Source organism: Ranitomeya variabilis, chromosome 1 (genome assembly GCF_051348905.1).
Source record: "Ranitomeya variabilis isolate aRanVar5 chromosome 1, aRanVar5.hap1, whole genome shotgun sequence".
In the NCBI taxonomy this organism is placed as follows: domain Eukaryota; kingdom Metazoa; phylum Chordata; class Amphibia; order Anura; family Dendrobatidae; genus Ranitomeya; species Ranitomeya variabilis.
In genome coordinates, this window is record NC_135232.1 from 695,950,119 (window position 1) to 695,970,357 (window position 20,239).

Genomic DNA, 20,239 nt, shown 5'->3' on the forward strand with positions numbered 1-20,239 from the left:
CACACCAATCCTCCTGCTCCCTCCTTGACCCCCTACAATCTGGCTTCTGGCCGCATCACTCTACTGAAACTGCCCTGACTAAAGTCACCAATGACCTACCAACTGCCAAATCCAGGCGACACTACTCCGTTCTCCCCCTGGACCTGTCCTCTGCTTTTGACACAGGCATCACAGACTTGGCCCTATCTTGGATCACTTTATACCTAACAGACCAGACATTCAGTGTCTCTCACTCACACACCACCTCCTCATCTCACCCCCTATTTGTCGGTGTCCCCAAAGGTTCAGTTCTAGGGCCCCTACTCTTCTTCATTTACACCTTCAGCCTGGGACAGCTCATAGAGTCCCTCCACTTTCAGTATCACCTCTATGCTGATAACACAGATCTACCTATCTGGACCCGATATCACCTCCTTAATAACCAGAATCTCACAATGTCTGTCCGCTATTTCATCCTTCTTCTCTGCTAGATTTCTAAAACTTAACTTGGACAAAACAGAATTCATCATCTTTTTCCATCTCACCCTCCCCACCCCACCCCACCCCACCCCCAACAGACCTATTCATCAAAGTCAATGGCTGCTTACTCTCTCCAATCCCGCAAGCTCGCTGCCTCGGCGTAACTCTGGACTCTGATATCGCCTTCAAACCACATATCGAAGCCCTTGCCACTGCCTGCCGCCGACTCTAACTCAAAAATATTTCCCGAATCTGTACATTCCTTTATCAAGTATCTGCAAAACTCTGGTCCGTGCCCTCATCATTTCCCACCTCTACTACTGCAACCTCCTGCTCTGAGGCCTCCCTTCTAACATTCTTTGACCCCTCAAATCTATTCTAATCTCTGCTGCTCGACTAATCCATCTGTTCGCCCACTATCCCCGCTTCTCTGCAGGTGCTTCCTGCCCTTTACGTAAGGGCTCATGCACACAGCAAAGTATGCGTACATGAACTCTATGGGTCCATATTATATACTTGTAGGTAGTTAAAGGGAACCTATCACCTGAATTTGGTGGGACCAGTTTTGGGTCATATGGGCGGGGTTTTCGGGTGTTCGATTCACCCTTTCCTTACCCACTGGCTGCATGCTGGCCGCAATATTTGATTGAAGTTCATTCTCTGTCCTCCGGGGTACACGCCAGCGCAAGGTAATATTGCCTTGCGCTGGCATGTACTCCGGAGGACAGAGAATGAACTTCAATCCAATATTGCGGCCAGCATGCAGCCAGCGGGTAAGGAAAGGGTGAATCGAACACCCGAAAACCCCGCCCATATGACCCAAAACTGGTCCCGCCAAATTCAGGTGACAGGTTCCCTTTAAAAGCAAGAACCTCTTCCTAAATAATATCCTAACATGGCATTACCATGGTCCAGGCATTCTTTGATTAGAAGTTTACATTTTAATGATGTGGATATAAATATTTCTATGGCTTCAGTTTCTAAAGAAATGTCCAAAGGTCATAAGACAAAACAATATTAAAAACTTAAATCAAGAAGAATCAGGCCTAACTAAAATATTCATATACAGTAAATATTTTGTATGGAAAAGTAGGAAATTGTGTATTATAAAACACATTCCATAGTATTTTTTGCAATAACAGAGAATCCATAAACTGATTCAATTTCAACTGTTAAGGCCCCCATACAAATTAGACAAACATCGACTGAACCCATCAACAGTACATATGGGGGCCTTCTGAGCCTGCCCCAACAGATGATTGGAGAGATAAGGATTCAGCATGTCTGATTTCGGACAGACAATCCTTTTGTTCTCAGTGAGATAGGCCACCACCAGAGAAGTCTGCCAGTGGCTCTCTCCTAGAGATCCCAAGATCGGTTGGCAGAGTCTCCTGTGTATGGAGGAGTCTGGAAAAAAGTTGTCAGCCGAACAGCTATCTACTATGTATGGGGCCCCTATGTTGTGCAGAAGACTGGGCCATGCCCAATTACTCCTTTTTTTCATATCCAGAGTTGCAATTAGGCTTTCCTTCACTTGGGGCAAAGTTTTAGGTCACTGCTTTAGCCCGACATCTCAATACACTGGTCAAGTCAAAGTGGTTTGTTGGCACTCATTAATACCCAGGGCATAAGCCCCAGTTACGCCTTCCTCAGATTCCCCTACCTATGGCCTATATTCAACCTTCTTTATTTTCAAGCTGGAGAATGTACAAAAATATCAATTGCAACACCCTGTAGCCAAAGCGAGTCAAAAGGCAGTGAAATAAAGGGCACAAATCTCGCATGGTGAACCAGGAACTTCACGTTACACATCTGAGTCTATGCTTATAAAGGGCAGCTGTTCCAAAGTTCATGAGGTAAAATGGGTCCTCCATAAGCTGTAGCCTCAAAGCATCCATAAAGCCTGTCTCTATACCATGTACATATTGGAGTCCGGCTCAACAGGACTGGATTTTCCTTTTCTTTTTCAAAAGAAATTATAGTGCATACAAAAAATAAAATGTACATGGTCGACATAACCCAGTCGATGCGTTTCGACTGCACTAGGCAGTCTTACTCATGATTTACTTAGGCCGGTGTCTGAGCCCCAGGTGGATGAGCATAGAGCAACTGGGTGAGCTGGAATCAAGTTTCTACCATGTACATATACTCATATTAGATGAAAACCCCAATGTCACGTTCTTTCCTGGGACAGTTTAGGACAAAAGTCCAAAATCGAATGAAAAAATGGGAGTTTGGACATATACATGGATCACATGAAGCCGCAGTTCGTCATTTGTCATCTTCCCTGACGAAAGAATTTATTTCCGAAACGCACATCGGGGTGTGCGTGTTATCTGGACCTAGCAGACCTTAAAGGTATACAGCCCCTTTTTTATCATTATATTGGCAACCTGCACTTTATACTCTTATACGTCCTTTTCTTTGCATTTGACATGCTGCACTTTGCACCTTATATTCCTTGACGCACTGCTTTTAAAATACTTTAATTGCATTTTTTATTTGGACACTGTTACAAATTTTTTGCCTCTTTGGGGGTCTGATTTCTTCACAGATTGATTATGATTATTTATCCTGTTTTATCACTAATTTCCTCACTAACTTATTTAGTTATAGATAGAATTATTTTTGTCAACATTATTTATTTGTAGCTATTTTCACCGATTTATTTGCACATTTTTTCTATTTATTTTATGTAATTTTTCCCTATATTTTATTGTTTTGGGGTGCTGTTTTATGTGATCACATATGTATTTTAATTATTACATTTTTATATTGTGATCAATAATCAAAAATATATTTTAATTCATCTACATTGTTTTCTCTTCTGGTCCGCTACTTTTTATATTAGGCCCATATATTCAACTATATATTTATAAAAATATTTTCTTAAATCTATTTTTATACAACACTGTCCTGATACGTGCCCATGTTTTTTATACAGTACTACTGTTTACCACTATATGTTTAATAAAGGCAATTTTTTTTAATATTTCTTGCCCAGTATTTTATGATAGTCCACCATTTCAGGGTTTTCCTTCTTGTCGTCTTGTTTTGAGTGGTCTCCACTTCACAGTGCACTTTGGGCAATCACTATATCATTACATTTTGTAATGATATATTTATATGTGGGTGGGCCCATAAGTGTATCTGTTTGTATTAATTCTATCATCTTGGAAGTTTGGTCAAACGCGATAATTATTTTCTAGAAATTACTTATTGCCTATTTAAACAAGTAGGAAATTTCACAAAAAGAGCATTGACACCTTTTGAGCAGAAGAAACCAAATTTGGCCATGAATCAACGGACACAATTTATAGAAAGTAATTGAAGGCTGAGATGCCTTGAACAAAACATATTAGTCACTTAGCGGTTTTCCATAATATTAATGCATATAGCTGTGTGTTTCATTAGGGGCATATTGGCTCAATACCTTAATCATATGCTTAGTCACAACACAATCAGCACAATGAATATTTCCAAGCTGCTTCTCCATGCCTGGGGCTGATAAGGTGTCTAGTCTATGACTAAGCTCAATTATTGACTGTATTTATGGCCAATATAATGACCAAGAAATGCCTACCAGTGAGCCATCAGGAGCCGGTGATAGGATGGCGACCCATAGATTATGTATAACATTATTGTTCATTAGTAAATAATGAGATGCTTTAATCCACAGCCAGTTAGGGAGTAAATGTGGTTCTGTCATATTAATCTATCTGAGCTTCAGATGTATGTCTCAATTGTGCAAGCCAAGCAGGCGCCCGCAGCATACCAAACATGCGGAGTCTGAAGTTTCAGACAATCTATCTCGAAGAAAACAAACAGCAGATAGACGCTAAAAGCCAGAATTATCTGAAGCAGCCCTTTTATGAGACTTGACATATTGGAAAAAAAAAAAGCTTTTGCTCTTGGAGATGGCTCGATTTTTATTTTCTTTAACAGATCTTTCTTTTCTAAAAGGATCGTCGTAATGTAAGCCCCGAAGTCTGTACTCCTGCATTGATACTATAACAGCCAGGTAGTAGTCTAAAGTACTGATCGTTCTAGTTAAACCCCTTCTATATGCTTTGATGGACTGGGGTGTAACGTAAAGCTTGTAGGCCTCAATGCAAAATGTTCAACAGGGCCTCTAATAGTATTGGTCTTCTCGTATAGGCAAAAGGGACCTTTTGCGTTTGTTCACCCCTAGGCTACAGGACTTGGCTGCGAGTGCTACTATAATTATAATTCTGGTAGTAGGGCATCTTGAGGTTATAGAAGGGGGCTCTTCCATTTGGGACTCGTCTATGATCCAGAACAGACAGCTATTAAATAAGCAAGTCATCCACACTGGTGGTCTCAGCTCGCCAACATATTACATGGCTGAAAATCCACAGGCTTCATAGCTGATGGGTGAGATCAATCTTTTTAGAGAAAAAGTGTTGACCCTCAGCAAAACATCACTTCATTCAAAATATGGCCACAGATGGGGGGGACTTATGGCGAGAATATTATACCGCAGGTAATTATATCCAAACCATCAAACTAGTTACTGATATAGCAGGGATGGGGATTTTAAAACGTAACTTTTAATGACGAAAAAAATGCAAAAAAAAAAAAATTTACAAACCGAACACACATGTTTTCACACAGGTGCCCTCAACCAATTGACAGTGGGGTGTGTAGTACCTAAAATGTCTAAATTGCTGTTTACAGCACCAAAAATGGCACAGTCTGAATTAAGACACCAATATTTGTCTAAGGTATCAAAATAGAAAAAAAAGCTTGATCTCACCCAATTGGCCCGGGAATACCCCAAGTTCAGTGCTATGCCAATGATGTAAAAAGGTGGTGTCAAGCCTTAATCTGTTTTCCGTCTCCCTAGGATTAAGACAGATTAAGGTTTGACACCACCTTTTCAGATTATTGGCAAAGCGCTGAACTTGGGGTATCCCCGGGCCAATTGGGTGTGACTAAGCCTTTTTTCTATTTTGATACCTTAGACAAATATTGTGGTCTTAATGAATTATTTTGTGCTTACCTACTAAGTGAAAGTATAAATATGATCCTAGAGACCATCCTATTTACATGGTGAATACAAGGAGCACTGTTTACTTTATGCTGCAAAATGACATACTGGGAGAGACATCAACCCAGTTGTTTTTCCTATGTACCCATATAATGAATTTAGGGGTTTAGAGTGGATATAGGGGGTCACACATATGACTCCTCCATTCTCCTACCCATTGTATCTACTTGATGAACCAATGCCAAAGCACTAAAAGCACTTTATAGGATATGATCTGAAAATGGGAGGTGTAAATCACCATTAGGATCTTTAATAAATATATGGAAAATAATAAGTGCTTCTAAATAAGAGGATATGAGCTAGTATCCATTAAGCAATAGTTTAAGAGCAAGGTATTCAAGTATCAAGTCCTTAGGTAATTTGGACTATGTCCCATTTTTTGTGCTGTAAACAGCAATTGAAACATTTTAGGTACTACACACCCCACTGTCAATTGGTTGAGGGCACCTGTGTGAAAAAATGTGTTCTGCTTGTGATTTATTTTTATTTTTTTTGCAATTTTTACCTACTTAATAAAGGATACGTTTTAAAATCCCCATCCCTGCTATATCAGTGACTTATGACAAGAAAGAAATGTCTGGAAACCTGGACAAGACCCACTGCGACAAGAAGACAGTTGGCACATGCACAGCAAACTTCACAATTGTAGATAGACATCTCGTGTCACAAGTTCCTCTATCTTTGGTCATACTATGCAACTAGGATCCTTGCACAACTCTATGATTCAGAGCAGAAATCTGCTAATTAAGAGCATCATCCATTCTGGTGGGCCCGGCTCATTAAAGTCATACATGGCTTACAATTCAATTAATGTATGGCTGTACAGCTGATAGGCAGGGTTGATCTTGAGAAAGAAGTGTTCTCCATCCACTGTATGGCTTCAGATGGAGGGATGCATGGCAAAAGAAACTCATGCAAGACCCACTGCGTAAGCACTAGTTTCTGGGCGCTTGCACAGGTCCCACACAGTCAGGTCTGTCGGCAACCACTGATGAAACTAAATGCATGTGCGATACCATCCTATCTTCTCACATGTTCTTCTATCTACGACCATACTACACAGCTAGGATACTTGAAAGGGTCATAATCTATAGCGTCTGTCTTCACAGTTCTGCTGGCTACTATTGGGAATGGGAAAATACCCTGTTGATACTTCCCAGAATGCAAATCACCAGAACTGACAATAAATGCTGGGAGATTTCTCCTCTAAAGTCTGCAAAATGGTGAATGCAGCTCTGGACAGGCTACAACCCAGGATAAGTAACTTTTCTTTTTCTTTTTTAAGAAAAGCAATGCCATTTGTAAGCTAAACTTAGCTGCAATACCAGACTTAGGCCCATTTCACACATCAGTTTTTTGCCATCAATCACAATCCGTTGGCTCAATGGCTCGATGGATCCGTCACAGATTGTGAAAAACTGATGCGACGGATCCGTTTTTTTGACGGATCTGACTAAGGGGGCTGGCTAAAGTATCCTAAAAATATCAGAGCGTGTTCAGTAAAAAAAAAAACGGAATTCGCCGACGGATTCCGTGATTTGACGGATCCAGCGCTCATAGGCTTCCATTCTAGCAAACGACGGACGGCGATGGATCCGTCGCTGTCCATTTTTTCGACGTAGACAAAAAATGTTACTTTGTCCGTCGTCTCCGGCCACCGGATCAACAATTTTCAGCAGATTCGGTGAACGACGGATGAAACGCGAGGCCATCCATTGCTAATACAAGTCTATGAGAGAAAAAAAGGATCTGGCGGCACCGGTCCCTGGATCCGTTTTTTTCAAAATTCGACGGATTGCGACTGATAGCAAAAAACTGATGTGTGAAAGGGGCACCATAGCATTGTATCAGCTTTATTAACTCAGATATGGAGTAAGTGCATTTATAGGGTTGTATTGTACATTTCCGCGCTCTTGCTGATATGTACTGGATGTTTTTTTTTTGTCTGAGAATATCCTGGATCTGTACATGAAATTTTGATGTACCTGATGAAGAAGGAAGCTGCAGCCGATGTCCCCGAAGATACAACAGCGGCTGGTTCAAATCTCTGTGACTGGCCGGCGAAACTCTGCTCACTGATGTTTTCCCCTGAAGAAGTGTCCACGCTCGGGTGCTCCCTTCCCCCGTCTACGGATGTAGAGTCAGGCTACGACAAACAAGATAGAAAATACAGGAATGAAAAGAGTACAAGCCATCTGTCTGCCTGGATTTTCTTGTAGAGGCTTCTACAGTGACATTATGGAGAAGACACATAATGAGGGAGGACAACCCCATGCTTTGTTGGGCTGCGTCGTAAGGACAACTGTAAACCACACATGACAAGCACAGAAGTGCGGGCACCTTTTGTTATGGGCACTGCATGGTGACACATTTTGACAGGCATAGAAAAATATGGGACATGATAAGAAGTGATATTTTGTGCCTTGTGCAACCTTTTATCTGGTTCAGTTAGGACTGTCAGAAATTATCCTTCTTGTATGAATCATACACAAGGCAAAATCTACAGGTGGCAAAGCTGCTATTTCTTCAAAGTAATTCTATATGGAACGACAATAGTAAAAATAATCTGTGGACTGCACTGCAAACTGTTAGCGCCATAGAAGAAATGGAGACTAGCATTTTCTGTTCCTTTTGAAAATAGTTACATAGTTACATAGTTATTAAGGTTGAAGGAAGACTTTAAGTCCATCTAGTTCAACCCATAGCCTAACCTAACATGCCCTAACATGTTGATCCAGGGGAAGGCAAAAAAAAACCTATGTGGTAAGAGTAAGCTCCACATTGGGGAAAAAAATTCCTTCCCGACTCCACATACGGCAATCAGACTAGTTCCCTGGATCAACGCCTTATCAAGGAATCTAGTATACATACCCCGTAAAAGTATACTTTTCCAGAAAGGTATCCAGTCCCCTCTTAAATTTAAGTAATGAATCACTCATTACAACATCATACGGCAGAGAGTTCCATAGTCTCACTGCTCTTACAGTAAAGAACCCGCGTCTGTTATTATGCTTAAACCTTTTTTCCTCCAGACGTAGAGGATAGATTAATAAATTACCAATTGAGTTTACCCCTGGCAGTAGGATGTTCTCCATGAGAAAGCCACCGACAGACACCTCTGTCAGCAACTTATCCCCTGGAGAGATTGTCAGTCCTAAATCGGCCGTGCGAGATAATCATCTTCCCGACCAGCACTCTCGTATATATTAGACTGTTGAGCGAACCTGTCGATATCAGCGGGACGGCCCACATTAGTTTATGTGTATGGGAGCCTTTAGAAAAATGAAAGCGACTGATAATCAACAGTTTTGAAATCGCTGGAGAGCCACTGCTTTATATGGTGGTTGTATAAAATTTTGTCCTATTATGAAATGGCTAAAATGAAGGGTTCTCTAAGGATCACCATACGAAACTGGTTAAAAAAGGGGGGGGGGGGTCTCACTACTCAGTGCACCCCCTTCCACTGAAAAAGCCTTTAAAGTAGTGGAATCTTAAACATTCATCATCCATCTACATCATAGATGATAAATGTCTAACCATTAAGGCTCCCTCTACTGAGAGCCGCCACTGATCACCCATCATGCTAACAGGTTCCCATTTGAATGGTTACATACAAGACCAACCATTCATTCAAAGTCTAAGGAACTGTGCTTGGCCATTTCCACCAGTCCTATAGACATTGATACTTTCCATATGTGACCACTGCTCCATTTAATTTTAGAAACGGGACCCATGTTAGTTGGTGGACATCCCAGCAGTGGGAATCCCAGTGATCAGACATTTACCATCTAACCCCATTAAGTTTATTAACCCTACAGATGTCCAGCGTATGAGCTAAAGAGTAGGATCATGACACAAGGAATCAAACCTGAAAAGTAATAGGTGCGTAAAATGATTGCTCGTGACACCAACCTATCAGTAGATTTTTCACCTGCTTTTGGAACTTAAATGGGATTTGCACTTGCTATAAATATGTAATTTAACCTGGTGTAAAAACCACTGTTCTACTGAATCCGGCGATGTTTTTCTTTTATTCCTGCCCCTCTCTGTTCCTGAGATATGGCAACATCTTCTCTATATATAAATCTAGTCTTATCAGCCAAGTGGGCGTGATAATCAACTCTTCTCTTTGGGGAAGATTACACCTATTTGCTTAAAAAGACTTGATTTTTGTGTTGGGTCATATCTCAGGAAAGGAGAGACGCAGGAACAAAAGAAAAACATTGTGAAATTTGAGCGAAAAGCGGCATTAAAAAAATGACCTATTCATGGCAAGCGACAAATCCTCTTAAAAGGGGTTGTCTAATCATAGCTCCTGACGTCCTCAGTAAACAGATCACAATTACACCTGATTACAAAATGGCATCTTTGTGGCAAGCCATTTTCAAAATCATTGGTTGCCAAGAGTCTAGTCATCTTATATTACATTACACTGGCGACAATTGTGATTTTGACTATAAGAAATCTCTTTGAGTCATGGTGGCCGCACTAAAGGAACAACAAGAAACTTCGCCAATCACCAGTTAAATGGCATTGAAGCCGATGCTATAAATCACACAGCCTGCTCCGATAGATCCCCTTTCACTAGTGAGTATGTACCTTCCCCATTATCCACTTTGAAAAATGGCTTGGAGACCAGCGCATCCTAATGAAGGCTATGTATACACATTTGTCCTCATCCAGTTATACACAGCCCGTAGCCTGCCCTTTCATGCTCCCTTCCACTCCCTTCACACACATCTACTACACAAAAACCACCACTGGATGAAAAATTAACGAGAGCAAGATGTGCTACCGTAATTTGTGGGCAGTCGACAGTCACAAAAGATTGATGCCCAAGCGGACAGCCAAGTTAAAAACAAAGCAAGTGAATAATGCACTTAAAGAAAATCTATATATCCCATTGTGCTTTAAAATGACTTCATTAGTAATGGATGGCTGGGCCGGCGAGAACAGAACTTGGCTTGACGGCTAGGAAGCATTTCTGGGTACACGGAAAACTTGTTCAGTCATGTGATTCGAAAGCCAATAACACATCAATTTCTTACTAACATGTAATGAAATGTAGGATCGGGAATGTTTAATCACTTGCGAGAGGAGATAATGGCCCATATTTGTAAGACCACAGCAGCCAAGGTATGATTTGTCATCCCCTCCGAAAAGACTGAGAATGTCTGATGATAAAGGAACTTCTGTCACCTCTTCTGACAGGTCAGTAAATCACTATAAAACAATAGACTGGAAAACATTGTCTTACAGCCCTATATTTATTATTTTCCTCTTGTTATTCCTTCTTGAAATGTTTTTAATAAATTGACAACTGGGTGTTACCATTCCCCTACTTCATAATACTTCACAAAATCGGCAACCCTGATTCGAAAGTGTAGTGTGTAGAGACACACCCCTTTGACAAGGGGCGATGGCAAAACCTAGTTGTCTATTAATTCAAAACATTTCCATGAGGAATAACAGATGGACAGCACAAAGTAGGGATCTAAGAAAAGGGATTATAAATGGACGGCACAATGTAGGGATCCGAGAAAAGGGATTATAAATGGATGGCACAATGTAGAGATCCGATAAAAGGGATTATAAATGGATGGCACAATGTAGAGATCCGATAAAAGGGATTATAAATGGACGGCACAATGTAGAGATCCAAGAAAAGGGATTATAAATGGATGGCACAATGTAGAGATCCAAGAAAAGGGGTTATAAATGAACGGCACAATGTAGGGATCCGATAAAAAAGATTATAAATGGATGGCACAATGTAGAGATCCAAGAAAAGGGATTATAAATGGACGGCACAATGTAGAGATCCGAGAAAAGGGATTATAAATGGACGGCACAATTTAGGGATCTGATAAAAGGAATTATAAATGGACGGCACAATGCAGAGATCCCATAAAAGGAATTATAAATGGATGGCATAATGTAGAGATCCCATAAAAGGGATTATAAATGGACGGCACAATGTAGAGATCCGATAAAAGGGAATATAAATGGACGGCACAATGTAGAGATCCAAGAAAAGGGATTATAAATGGACGGCACAATGTAGAGATCAGAGTAAAGGTAATAGAAATACACGGCACAATGTAGAGATCCGAGAAAAGGGATTTTAAATGGACGGCACAATTTAGGGATCTGATAAAAGGAATTTTAAATGGACGGCACAATGTAGAGATGCAAGAAAAGGGATTATAAATGGACGGCACAATGTAGAGATGCAAGAAAAGCGATTATAAATGGACGGCACAATGTAGAGATCCGAGAAAAGGGATTATAAATGGACGGCACAATGTAGAGATCCGAGAAAAGGGATTATAAATGGACGGCACAATGTAGAGATCCGAGAAAAGGGACTATAAATGGACGGCACAATGTAGAGATCCGAGAAAAGGGACTATAAATGGACGGCACAATGTAGAGATGCAAGAAAAGCGATTATAAATGGACGGCACAATGTAGAGATGCAAGAAAAGCGATTATAAATGGACGGCACAATGTAGAGATCCGAGAAAAGGGATTATAAATGGACGGCACAATTTAGGGATCCGAGAAAAGGGATTATAAATGGACGGCACAATGTAGAGATCCGAGAAAAAAGATTATAAATGGACGGCACAATGTAGAGATGCAAGAAAAGCGATTATAAATGGATGGCATAATGTAGAGATCCGATAAAAGGGATTATAAATGGACCGCACAATTTAGGGATCCGAGAACAGGGATTATAAATGGACGGCACAATGTAGAGATCGGATAAAAGGAATTATAAATGGATGGCACAATGTAGAGATCCATGAAAAGGGAATATAAATGGACGGCACAATGTAGAGATCCGAGAAAAGGGATTATAAATGGACGGCACAATGTAGAGATCAGAGTAAAGGTAATAGAAATGCACGGCACAATGTAGAGATCCGAGAAAAGGGATTATAAATGGATGGCATAATGTAGAGATCCCATAAAAGGGATTATAAATGGACGGCACAATGTAGAGATCCGAGAATAGGGATAAGAAATGAACGGCACAATGTACAAATCCGAGAAAAAGGGATTATAAATAGGCAACACAATGTAGAGATCTGACAAAAGGGATTATGAGTCGCCCACCAGGGCAGGGTACTCGGCATCGGGTCCAGACGGCTATTAAAGGGGATGTCACGGTGGCTGCGACCCGATCCGTGGCCCTGGGACTCACTGTAAAGGGGAACGGTTTTTAAAGGGGAATTGTGAATAAGTCTGTTGTGACGCCACCTGTGGTGTTCGGTCAACAGGGGGACCGACGCTGCTTTAAAGGGGTCCTCTGGGGGATGCTGTTGCAGCAATGATGGTGACACTTCTCACAGGTGAAGAGGGGTCCCCATGGGTCCTAGAGTGTATTATGATGAAGGTGTTTCTCGGTCAATGAGTAAAGGACACAAGTTGTAAAGTCTTTACCCGGTTTACTGTAGTTGGCAGGCCACAATCCAGAGTACCGGCAACAGGTACCATAGGAGTCCACGCAGCCCAGAAACAAGTGGAATCCCCTTGGCAAGTCAGGTTGGGAGCCTTCCACTGTGCGCTTGCTATAGTCCCTTGCTGTCTATAATGTCCTAACAAGGTCCTGGTTCTTTCCCCTGTTCTGGGACAGGTACCTGTATGGTAGGCAGCTTGAGCCGTTCCTTCTGGGGTCTCTGCACGGTGACTCCAGGCTCCAGGGTGCTGCTGTACCACAGGCTTAATTTGGGCAGTATACATGTAGTTCAGTGCCCTCCAGTTCTGCTAGGTGTCCTACAGTTAAACTCTAGCCTCGGGCTCCCGGTACCTGGTTTCTGCACTTTGGCTCCTCAGAAGCCCACTTGTAGCCTCCTTGAGCCCTGAAATCTCTTCTGCTCCTTTCCTGTCTGCTCTCCAGACTGTCTGATCCAGACTAAACTCGCTCCTCCTCCAAACCAGGATCTTTATTCAGGGAAGCTGCCCTAAAACCAGGTTTTGAGTTCCCCCTCCTGGCCTGGATTCAGAAGGTGTTGTGTGTGTGATTTACCTGCCAAAGAGATCCCTCTTGTTTCCAAGCATAGCACTACCCTCCCCGAGAGGAAGGCAGCACTACTGTGGTACCCAAACTCCTGGGGTGCCACATTTACAATTCCTATTTTATGGGTGATAGAATTATTAACTAAAAGAGACATGAGAAGAGGTGACAGGTTCTATTTAAAGGGGCATATTGATAGATGCTGATTAGGTGGAGAACTCTCCTTCCTTTCCCTTATAATGGCCTTTGCACATGCTCATTAGATGCATCAATACATATGATAGGGTCAGAGCCCTCTAATGAGCTGTTGGATTTCTGGACAGAACAGGAAGTATGAGTGTAGAATAGCCCCGGTGGCCGGTATGATAATTGCAAGATTTCTATTTCTTTTATTTTTAATGCAGGTTGCAATATGGATAAAAAAATGCCAAAAAATGTAATATATATATATTGAAAACAGTGAAGAACTGTGCAATAGGTGCCTCATTTAAATATTTTCTATGCTCCATTTTGGGCAATTAATTAAAGAGTAATTATTAGAATTTTTATTTTAAAAATCAATCGTACATGGGAAAATAAGAGGCTTTGTAATGCATCTTATCAGAAAACTCCACTTCTTTCTCCTCCTAGATTGATCTTTCACTCTCTACTCATGGGTAAGATTAAGTGGAGACAGATTTTCCCAAGACTGAGATAAGAGATGACAGTTGGTGCTTTTAAAATTCTATGGAGGTAGGAGCCTGTGGCAGACAGGGTATGTGCTCGTGTTCAGTATTTGCAGCAGAAAAATCAGTGGCAAATACTAGATTGTTGGCAGGAAAAACACTGCGTAAAATACAAGTGTTTTTTATACGTTTTTTTCCCTCCATTCATTTGAATGGGTGAAAAAAGCTCAAAGAATTGACATGGTGTAAAAAAGAGGGGAAAAACGCAACATGTGAACAAGCTCATACCAGCAGTCTTCTGCAACGTTAGTTACAGATCTCCATAGAACTTTATATACAGAAAAGTTTGCTCACCACCAACGAATATCTGCCTACTGTTCTTCTTTTTGTACCCAGCTGAGCACTGGTAAGGAAGACATTAGTTGTGCGTGTCACACCTATTCCCGGATGGATTTCTCTCAGCAGCGTTGTGCTGATCATTATATGCTGATTACGGAGAACCGATAAAACATATGGTTACCACATTATGCACTAAACCTGCAAAAAGCCAGGAATTTCCTTCCCATCAAACACTTGTATTCTTGGTGGTGGTCCATCATCTCTCTATGATCATCAGTATGGAGAATTACACAATACATCAGAAATGCAGCATGATAACAGAGATGTAACCCATGAATCTTGCCAGTAATGTCGTTCATATGGGACGGTTGGAAAGGTTTGGAAATCATTATATAGACATTTGCTTTTATCATGGCTCTTTCTATATACAAAATTGTAGACCATTACGTATATCTTCAAAGAAGAAATTTGCCAATTTTAAAGGTTGTGCAGGATTAGTTACAAGGGTCACTTGTTTGATCAATTTTCTCTGGTTCTAGATAGCCCCAACTAGTATCAGAAGCAATTGTATAAATAACTGTATAATAGGACCGTTTAAGCTATACTTTAAAGAGGATCTGTTACTCACCATAAATATGTAATTTCTTACCTGGTCTAAATGCCGCTGCTCTCCTGAATCCGGCGCTGTTTTTCTTTTGTTCCTGCGTTTCTCCGTTCCTGAGATATGGCCCGCTCTTCCCTGTATATAAAGTCTTGTTGTCCAACTGGGTGTGGTTCTCAAGACTACTACCATAAAAACTTGGGGACCACACCCACTTAGATATAAAGACTAGATTAACATACAGGGAAGATAAGTTCATATCACAGGAATGGAGAGGCGCAGGGACAAAAGAAAAACAATGCCGGATTCAGGAGAAAAGTAAAAAGAAACAGAAATCCAGTCTGGTGTCGGCACTCTCGAAAACTGTTAACATGTGATAAATCGGCCTATTTAAAAAAAAATTATTCTGAAATGTACCAAGTAAAAACAACGCGTTTCGGGTAAAAAAAAAGCCTTCATCAGGTAAAATATATATCCATACTGGAACAATACCATGTCTTTATAAACCCTTTTCACAAATGGAAAGGGAGGTGTGTTTGTTACTAGCACCAATATAATTTACGAAGAAGAAAAAGAAACTTATATGTAAATGTGAACCACATATCTTAAGTTATGCTTTAGGGAAAGGTGGGAAACCTTTTTTCTGCCAAAGACTATTAGGATATTTACACCATTAGTCGGGAGCTGTACAAAATTATGAACTTAAAATTTATCCTGCTATATTTTGTCAAACATTTAATTAACTCCCCCTAATGTGATGGCTGGAGCTGTTTTTCTTTGGTGCGGCTGTGATGTTAGGTGGTATTGATCATGTTGCTACACTCTTAACTGCTTTTCCAGATTTGCATCAGTATGGAGTGCAGGGGGCCTACATACATCACAGGAGGGGCAGGGGGCCTACATACATCACAGGAGGGGCAGGGGGACTATATACATCACAGGAGGGGCAGGGGGACTATATACGACACAGGAGGGGCAGGGGGACTATATACATCACAGGAGGGACGGAAGCCAATACATATCACAGGAGGGATTAGGGGCCTATATACGTCACAGGAGGGGCTGGTGGACTATATACATCACAGGAGGGGCTGGGGGACTATATACATCACAGGAGGGACGGAAGCCAATACATATCACAGGAGGGACTGGGGGCCTATATACGTCACAGGAGGGGCTGGTGGACTATATACATCACAGGAGGGGCTGGGGGACTAAATACATCACAGGAGGGTCTGGGGGACTATATACGTCAAAGGAGGGGCTGGAGGCCTATGTAGGTTACAGGGGTGGCTGGGGACCTATATACATCACAGGAGGGGCAGTGGGCTTATATACATCACAGGAGGGGCAGTGGACCTATATATATCACAGGAGGGACTGGGGGCCTATATTCATCACAGGATGGACTGGGGGCCTATATACATCACAGGAGAGGCTGGGGGCCTATATATATCACAGGAGGGGTTGGGGGCCTATATACATCACAGGAGAGGCTGGGGGCCTATATACATCACAAAAGGTACTGGGGACCTATATACATCACAAGAGGGACTGGTGGCCTATATACATAACAGGGGTGGCTGACTCATTTAGTAGTAGATTTTTTACTGTGGCAATAAAGGATCAGTCATATGGAAGAACAACATGGCCAGTCTTTTTTTTTTTTTCAACATCTGCCATCTGGGCAAAAAAAGCATCCTGCGGGCACATTTGCAGGATCCGTTTTTTCCCCAAAAGACGCATTGCGATGGACGTCACACGACGCAAGTGTGAAAGAGACCTAAGAATCCTACTGATATTCAAGTCCTCACTTTTCTCCAGAACAGCCGATAACCCAGTAGCCACAGCAGATAACCTGGTAGCCACTTGTCTTCAAGCCTTGTGACAACACAAGGTCATAAGACTGGGAGGTGATGCTTGTCTCGTCTTGGAGGCCTGCACTGCTGCTGATGAGTGAAGTAGCGGAATGTAAAATGAAGAGGCAATCTGGATAATTGATTTTTATCTTTTCTTCTTTTAGTTCTTTTTCCTCCATAAAAGTGATTTCTGTTATCTGACTGAATTGCTTAAAATAACAGTTTGCATAGCTCCCATCCTGCGCTCCTGATTTAAATTTTAAAGTCTAGTCATAAATTATTTATGTACTATTATGTTCAACTGCAGTTGGCTCTCAAGGAAAAAGAAAATGATTCTGAAGGAAAAAAAATAAAGAGACATTGCAGCTTTTAATCTTCGCTAATGGATGGGAGTTAATTACTTCAGGTTCCTGCGAGCAGTCTCCAAGACATCTCCGACTTTCTACCCTCAAAGAAAGCAAAATTGCAGAAAATCATTCTACTAAATTGGTCCATTAGATATAAAAATAAGAAAGAAAAAGAAGAAAACACAATGTTTCAGTAGATAATTATAGCATGTGAGTAGGTGTACCGAACAGTGAAACTTGATAAACCCTAGGATTAGTCCTAGATTACCCAAGACCTATTCTAGGCAGGTGCCTAAGGGTAAGTAACAATTAAGGGGTCCTTAGAAACTTGCAAAATTTTCAACTGCAGTCTGGTCATGTTTCAAGACTCAGCATTGACTCATTTCAGTGAATTCTGAGGTCACCATCTTAACGGAAACTCTGTACACCTTTGAGGTCGACCAAAGGTTTGTGCCTAAGGAAGGCTTTAAGATAAATGAAGCACTGCCTGGGGTGGCTTTATAATGGCCTCGGCTAAGACTTAACAGAAGGAATTAAGGTTCAGTGACCGTGGTTTCCTATTAGCACTTGCTTGATATATGAAGTGCTAAACCTTAGGTTTCAAAAAGCTTTTTCCACAGTAAATGTCAATAAATGCTATCACCAAATACTTAGTAACAAAGGGAAACCTGACTTTACGGAATGGTTTAGGGCTAGATCAAAGAAATAAAGATTAGCTCATATATTTTTAGTAAAGTCTTAAGGTAGCCATGGACCTTTTATAGCCATCATGCACATGAGATATCTGTTGGCTGAACGTTCATTTAGCAGACTGCCATCTCTCCTGACTCCCTCATACATGAATGCGTAGCTCCATCCGAGCATTCAACTGGGAGAAAGTTGCTGCCGGACATCGACTTATCTCCCTTTAAAAAAAAGGATTGACTATTGAAATTCCAACTGCCTACCATTTTTTTCAGTGGAGAGACTGGAGGCCAACATACACATCAGATGGCCACCTGGTCCCAGCTAATTCTTCTCTTTTCTCTGCTCTATGTAGAAACAGGAAATCTCTTGTCCCCGCATTTATAATTTCTCTCTTCAACTCCTGACCCAACTGTTCCCTCCTCCCCTTTGTCAGTGACTTTTGCAGTGACTCATGACTCATACATGAAAAATTGACATTCTGTTTCTACATAGAGCTTAGAAGGATTCAGCTTGTCAGTCTTTAATCACATGATGTCATAGATCTAATGGAAAAGAGAAGAATTAACTAGGTAGAAAGGCAAATGAGCAATTGTATGTGCACAGTGCTGTATAATATGGTGACTGCAATATATTAAGAGGATAAAAAGTTTGATGGGAGGAGTGTTTCTTTAAGTTAATTTAATGTACTCCACCATGTGTAGATTCAGTTTCTGACCTATGACTACTTTTAACAGTTAAAGCTATGGAGAAAGGCTCAGTGAAAAAGTTTCACATTGAGTTTTTCAGCATCTGTCTAATGGTTGCTCATATGAGCGTAAAACTTGGACGAGTGCTCTCTGATGTTTTATGGGATAGCACTTGGAACAATGTTATTCTATGGAGCAGTGCAGATCTGCTTTTTTATTGAGACTGAATCTGCCTTCGGACAAATCAAACATCAAGAGGAAGTTAAGGCTGCAGCTGCTCCCTTACTTCCTCTTAGGCTATGTTCACACAGTGCAGATTATTTGCGGTTTTTTAGCGTTTTTGCGCTATAAAAACGCTATAAAACCGCAAATAATCTGCATATATTAAGCATCCTATCATTTTTAATGAAATCCGCAATTTCTGTGCACATGATGTGCGTTTTTCCGCATGAAAAACGCATTGCGGTAAAAATCCGGACATGCTCATTAATTTTGCGTTTTTTTCGCGGTTTTTCCACTGTCTAATGCATTGGGAAATGTTTGGGAAAAACCGCGACAAAAACGCGTCAAAAACGCGTCAAAACCGCGCAAAAAACGCATTAAAAAACGCCTGCGGTTTTCATGCAGAAAACCGGCAGAAATGTCAGAATTTTCCCAGGAATTTTCTGCATCAATTCCTGAACGTGTGTATGGGGCCTTAATGGTCGATTTGTCTGAAGGTGGGGACAGTGACACTAACAGTGATTGGGCGCCAAGCTCACGTGTCATAACAACCGCATGACAATCCCAGAATCCTTAAGTTTTCCATCTTCTCCACACCTGTGATACGATACTCTCATTCTAAAGCATTGGATCACAGTAAAGCTTGGATCAGAGTTTGAGCAGAGTGCCATTACCATAATCGATCTGATTCTCTCGGAAGAGAAACTCATCACTTATGCGAGTGAGCCCTAAGGTATACATCTGGGGTACAGATGTGTGAACCTCTCGAATATCGTTTTGGGGAAATACATTTGAATTATCCAGCAGATCTGACTCAGTCCAAATCTAATGTGTTCCAAAAAGATATTTATTAAGCTCTGAGGTCTTATGAGACCTCAAGGCAGGGCCGGACTGGCCATCTGGCAATTCTGGCAAATACCAGAAGGGCCTGTCTGGTCATGGGCTGCCTTGTCTGCTACCTTGTTAACAGAATTGGTGTTCTCAAGATACCCATAATGTTAAGAGTTGTGATGAAGAACAAAGTCACTGACCCCAGCAGGCTGCGGGTATCATTAGAAATATTGTTCTTGTAGAAAATCTTCCTTTCCTCCATCCAGGGTAATACTAGTAATATATCCCATCTGGTTTTTGGGGACGGGGACAACATGGGCCTGTGTGATTTCAAATGCCAGGACTGAATTTCATCCCCAGTCCGTACCTGCCTCAGGGCATAATAAATGGAAGGTCAAAAAGCAATAAAAGATTACGCTCACTTATCCTGCCGTCTCAGCTCATCGCCT

General features: G+C 41.3%; 1 protein-coding gene across 3 annotated transcripts in view; it reads right to left on the minus strand.

The window, feature by feature from the left end:
• Positions 1-20,239, minus strand: part of KIF26A (kinesin family member 26A) — a 187,403-nt gene that overhangs the window by 83,508 nt on the left and 83,656 nt on the right. For all 3 annotated transcript variants that reach the window (XM_077266570.1, XM_077266589.1, XM_077266580.1), the window contains exon 4: positions 7,516-7,676. In XM_077266570.1, the coding sequence (XP_077122685.1) occupies positions 7,516-7,676 (161 nt within the window). The remainder of the gene's footprint in view (positions 1-7,515; positions 7,677-20,239) is intronic.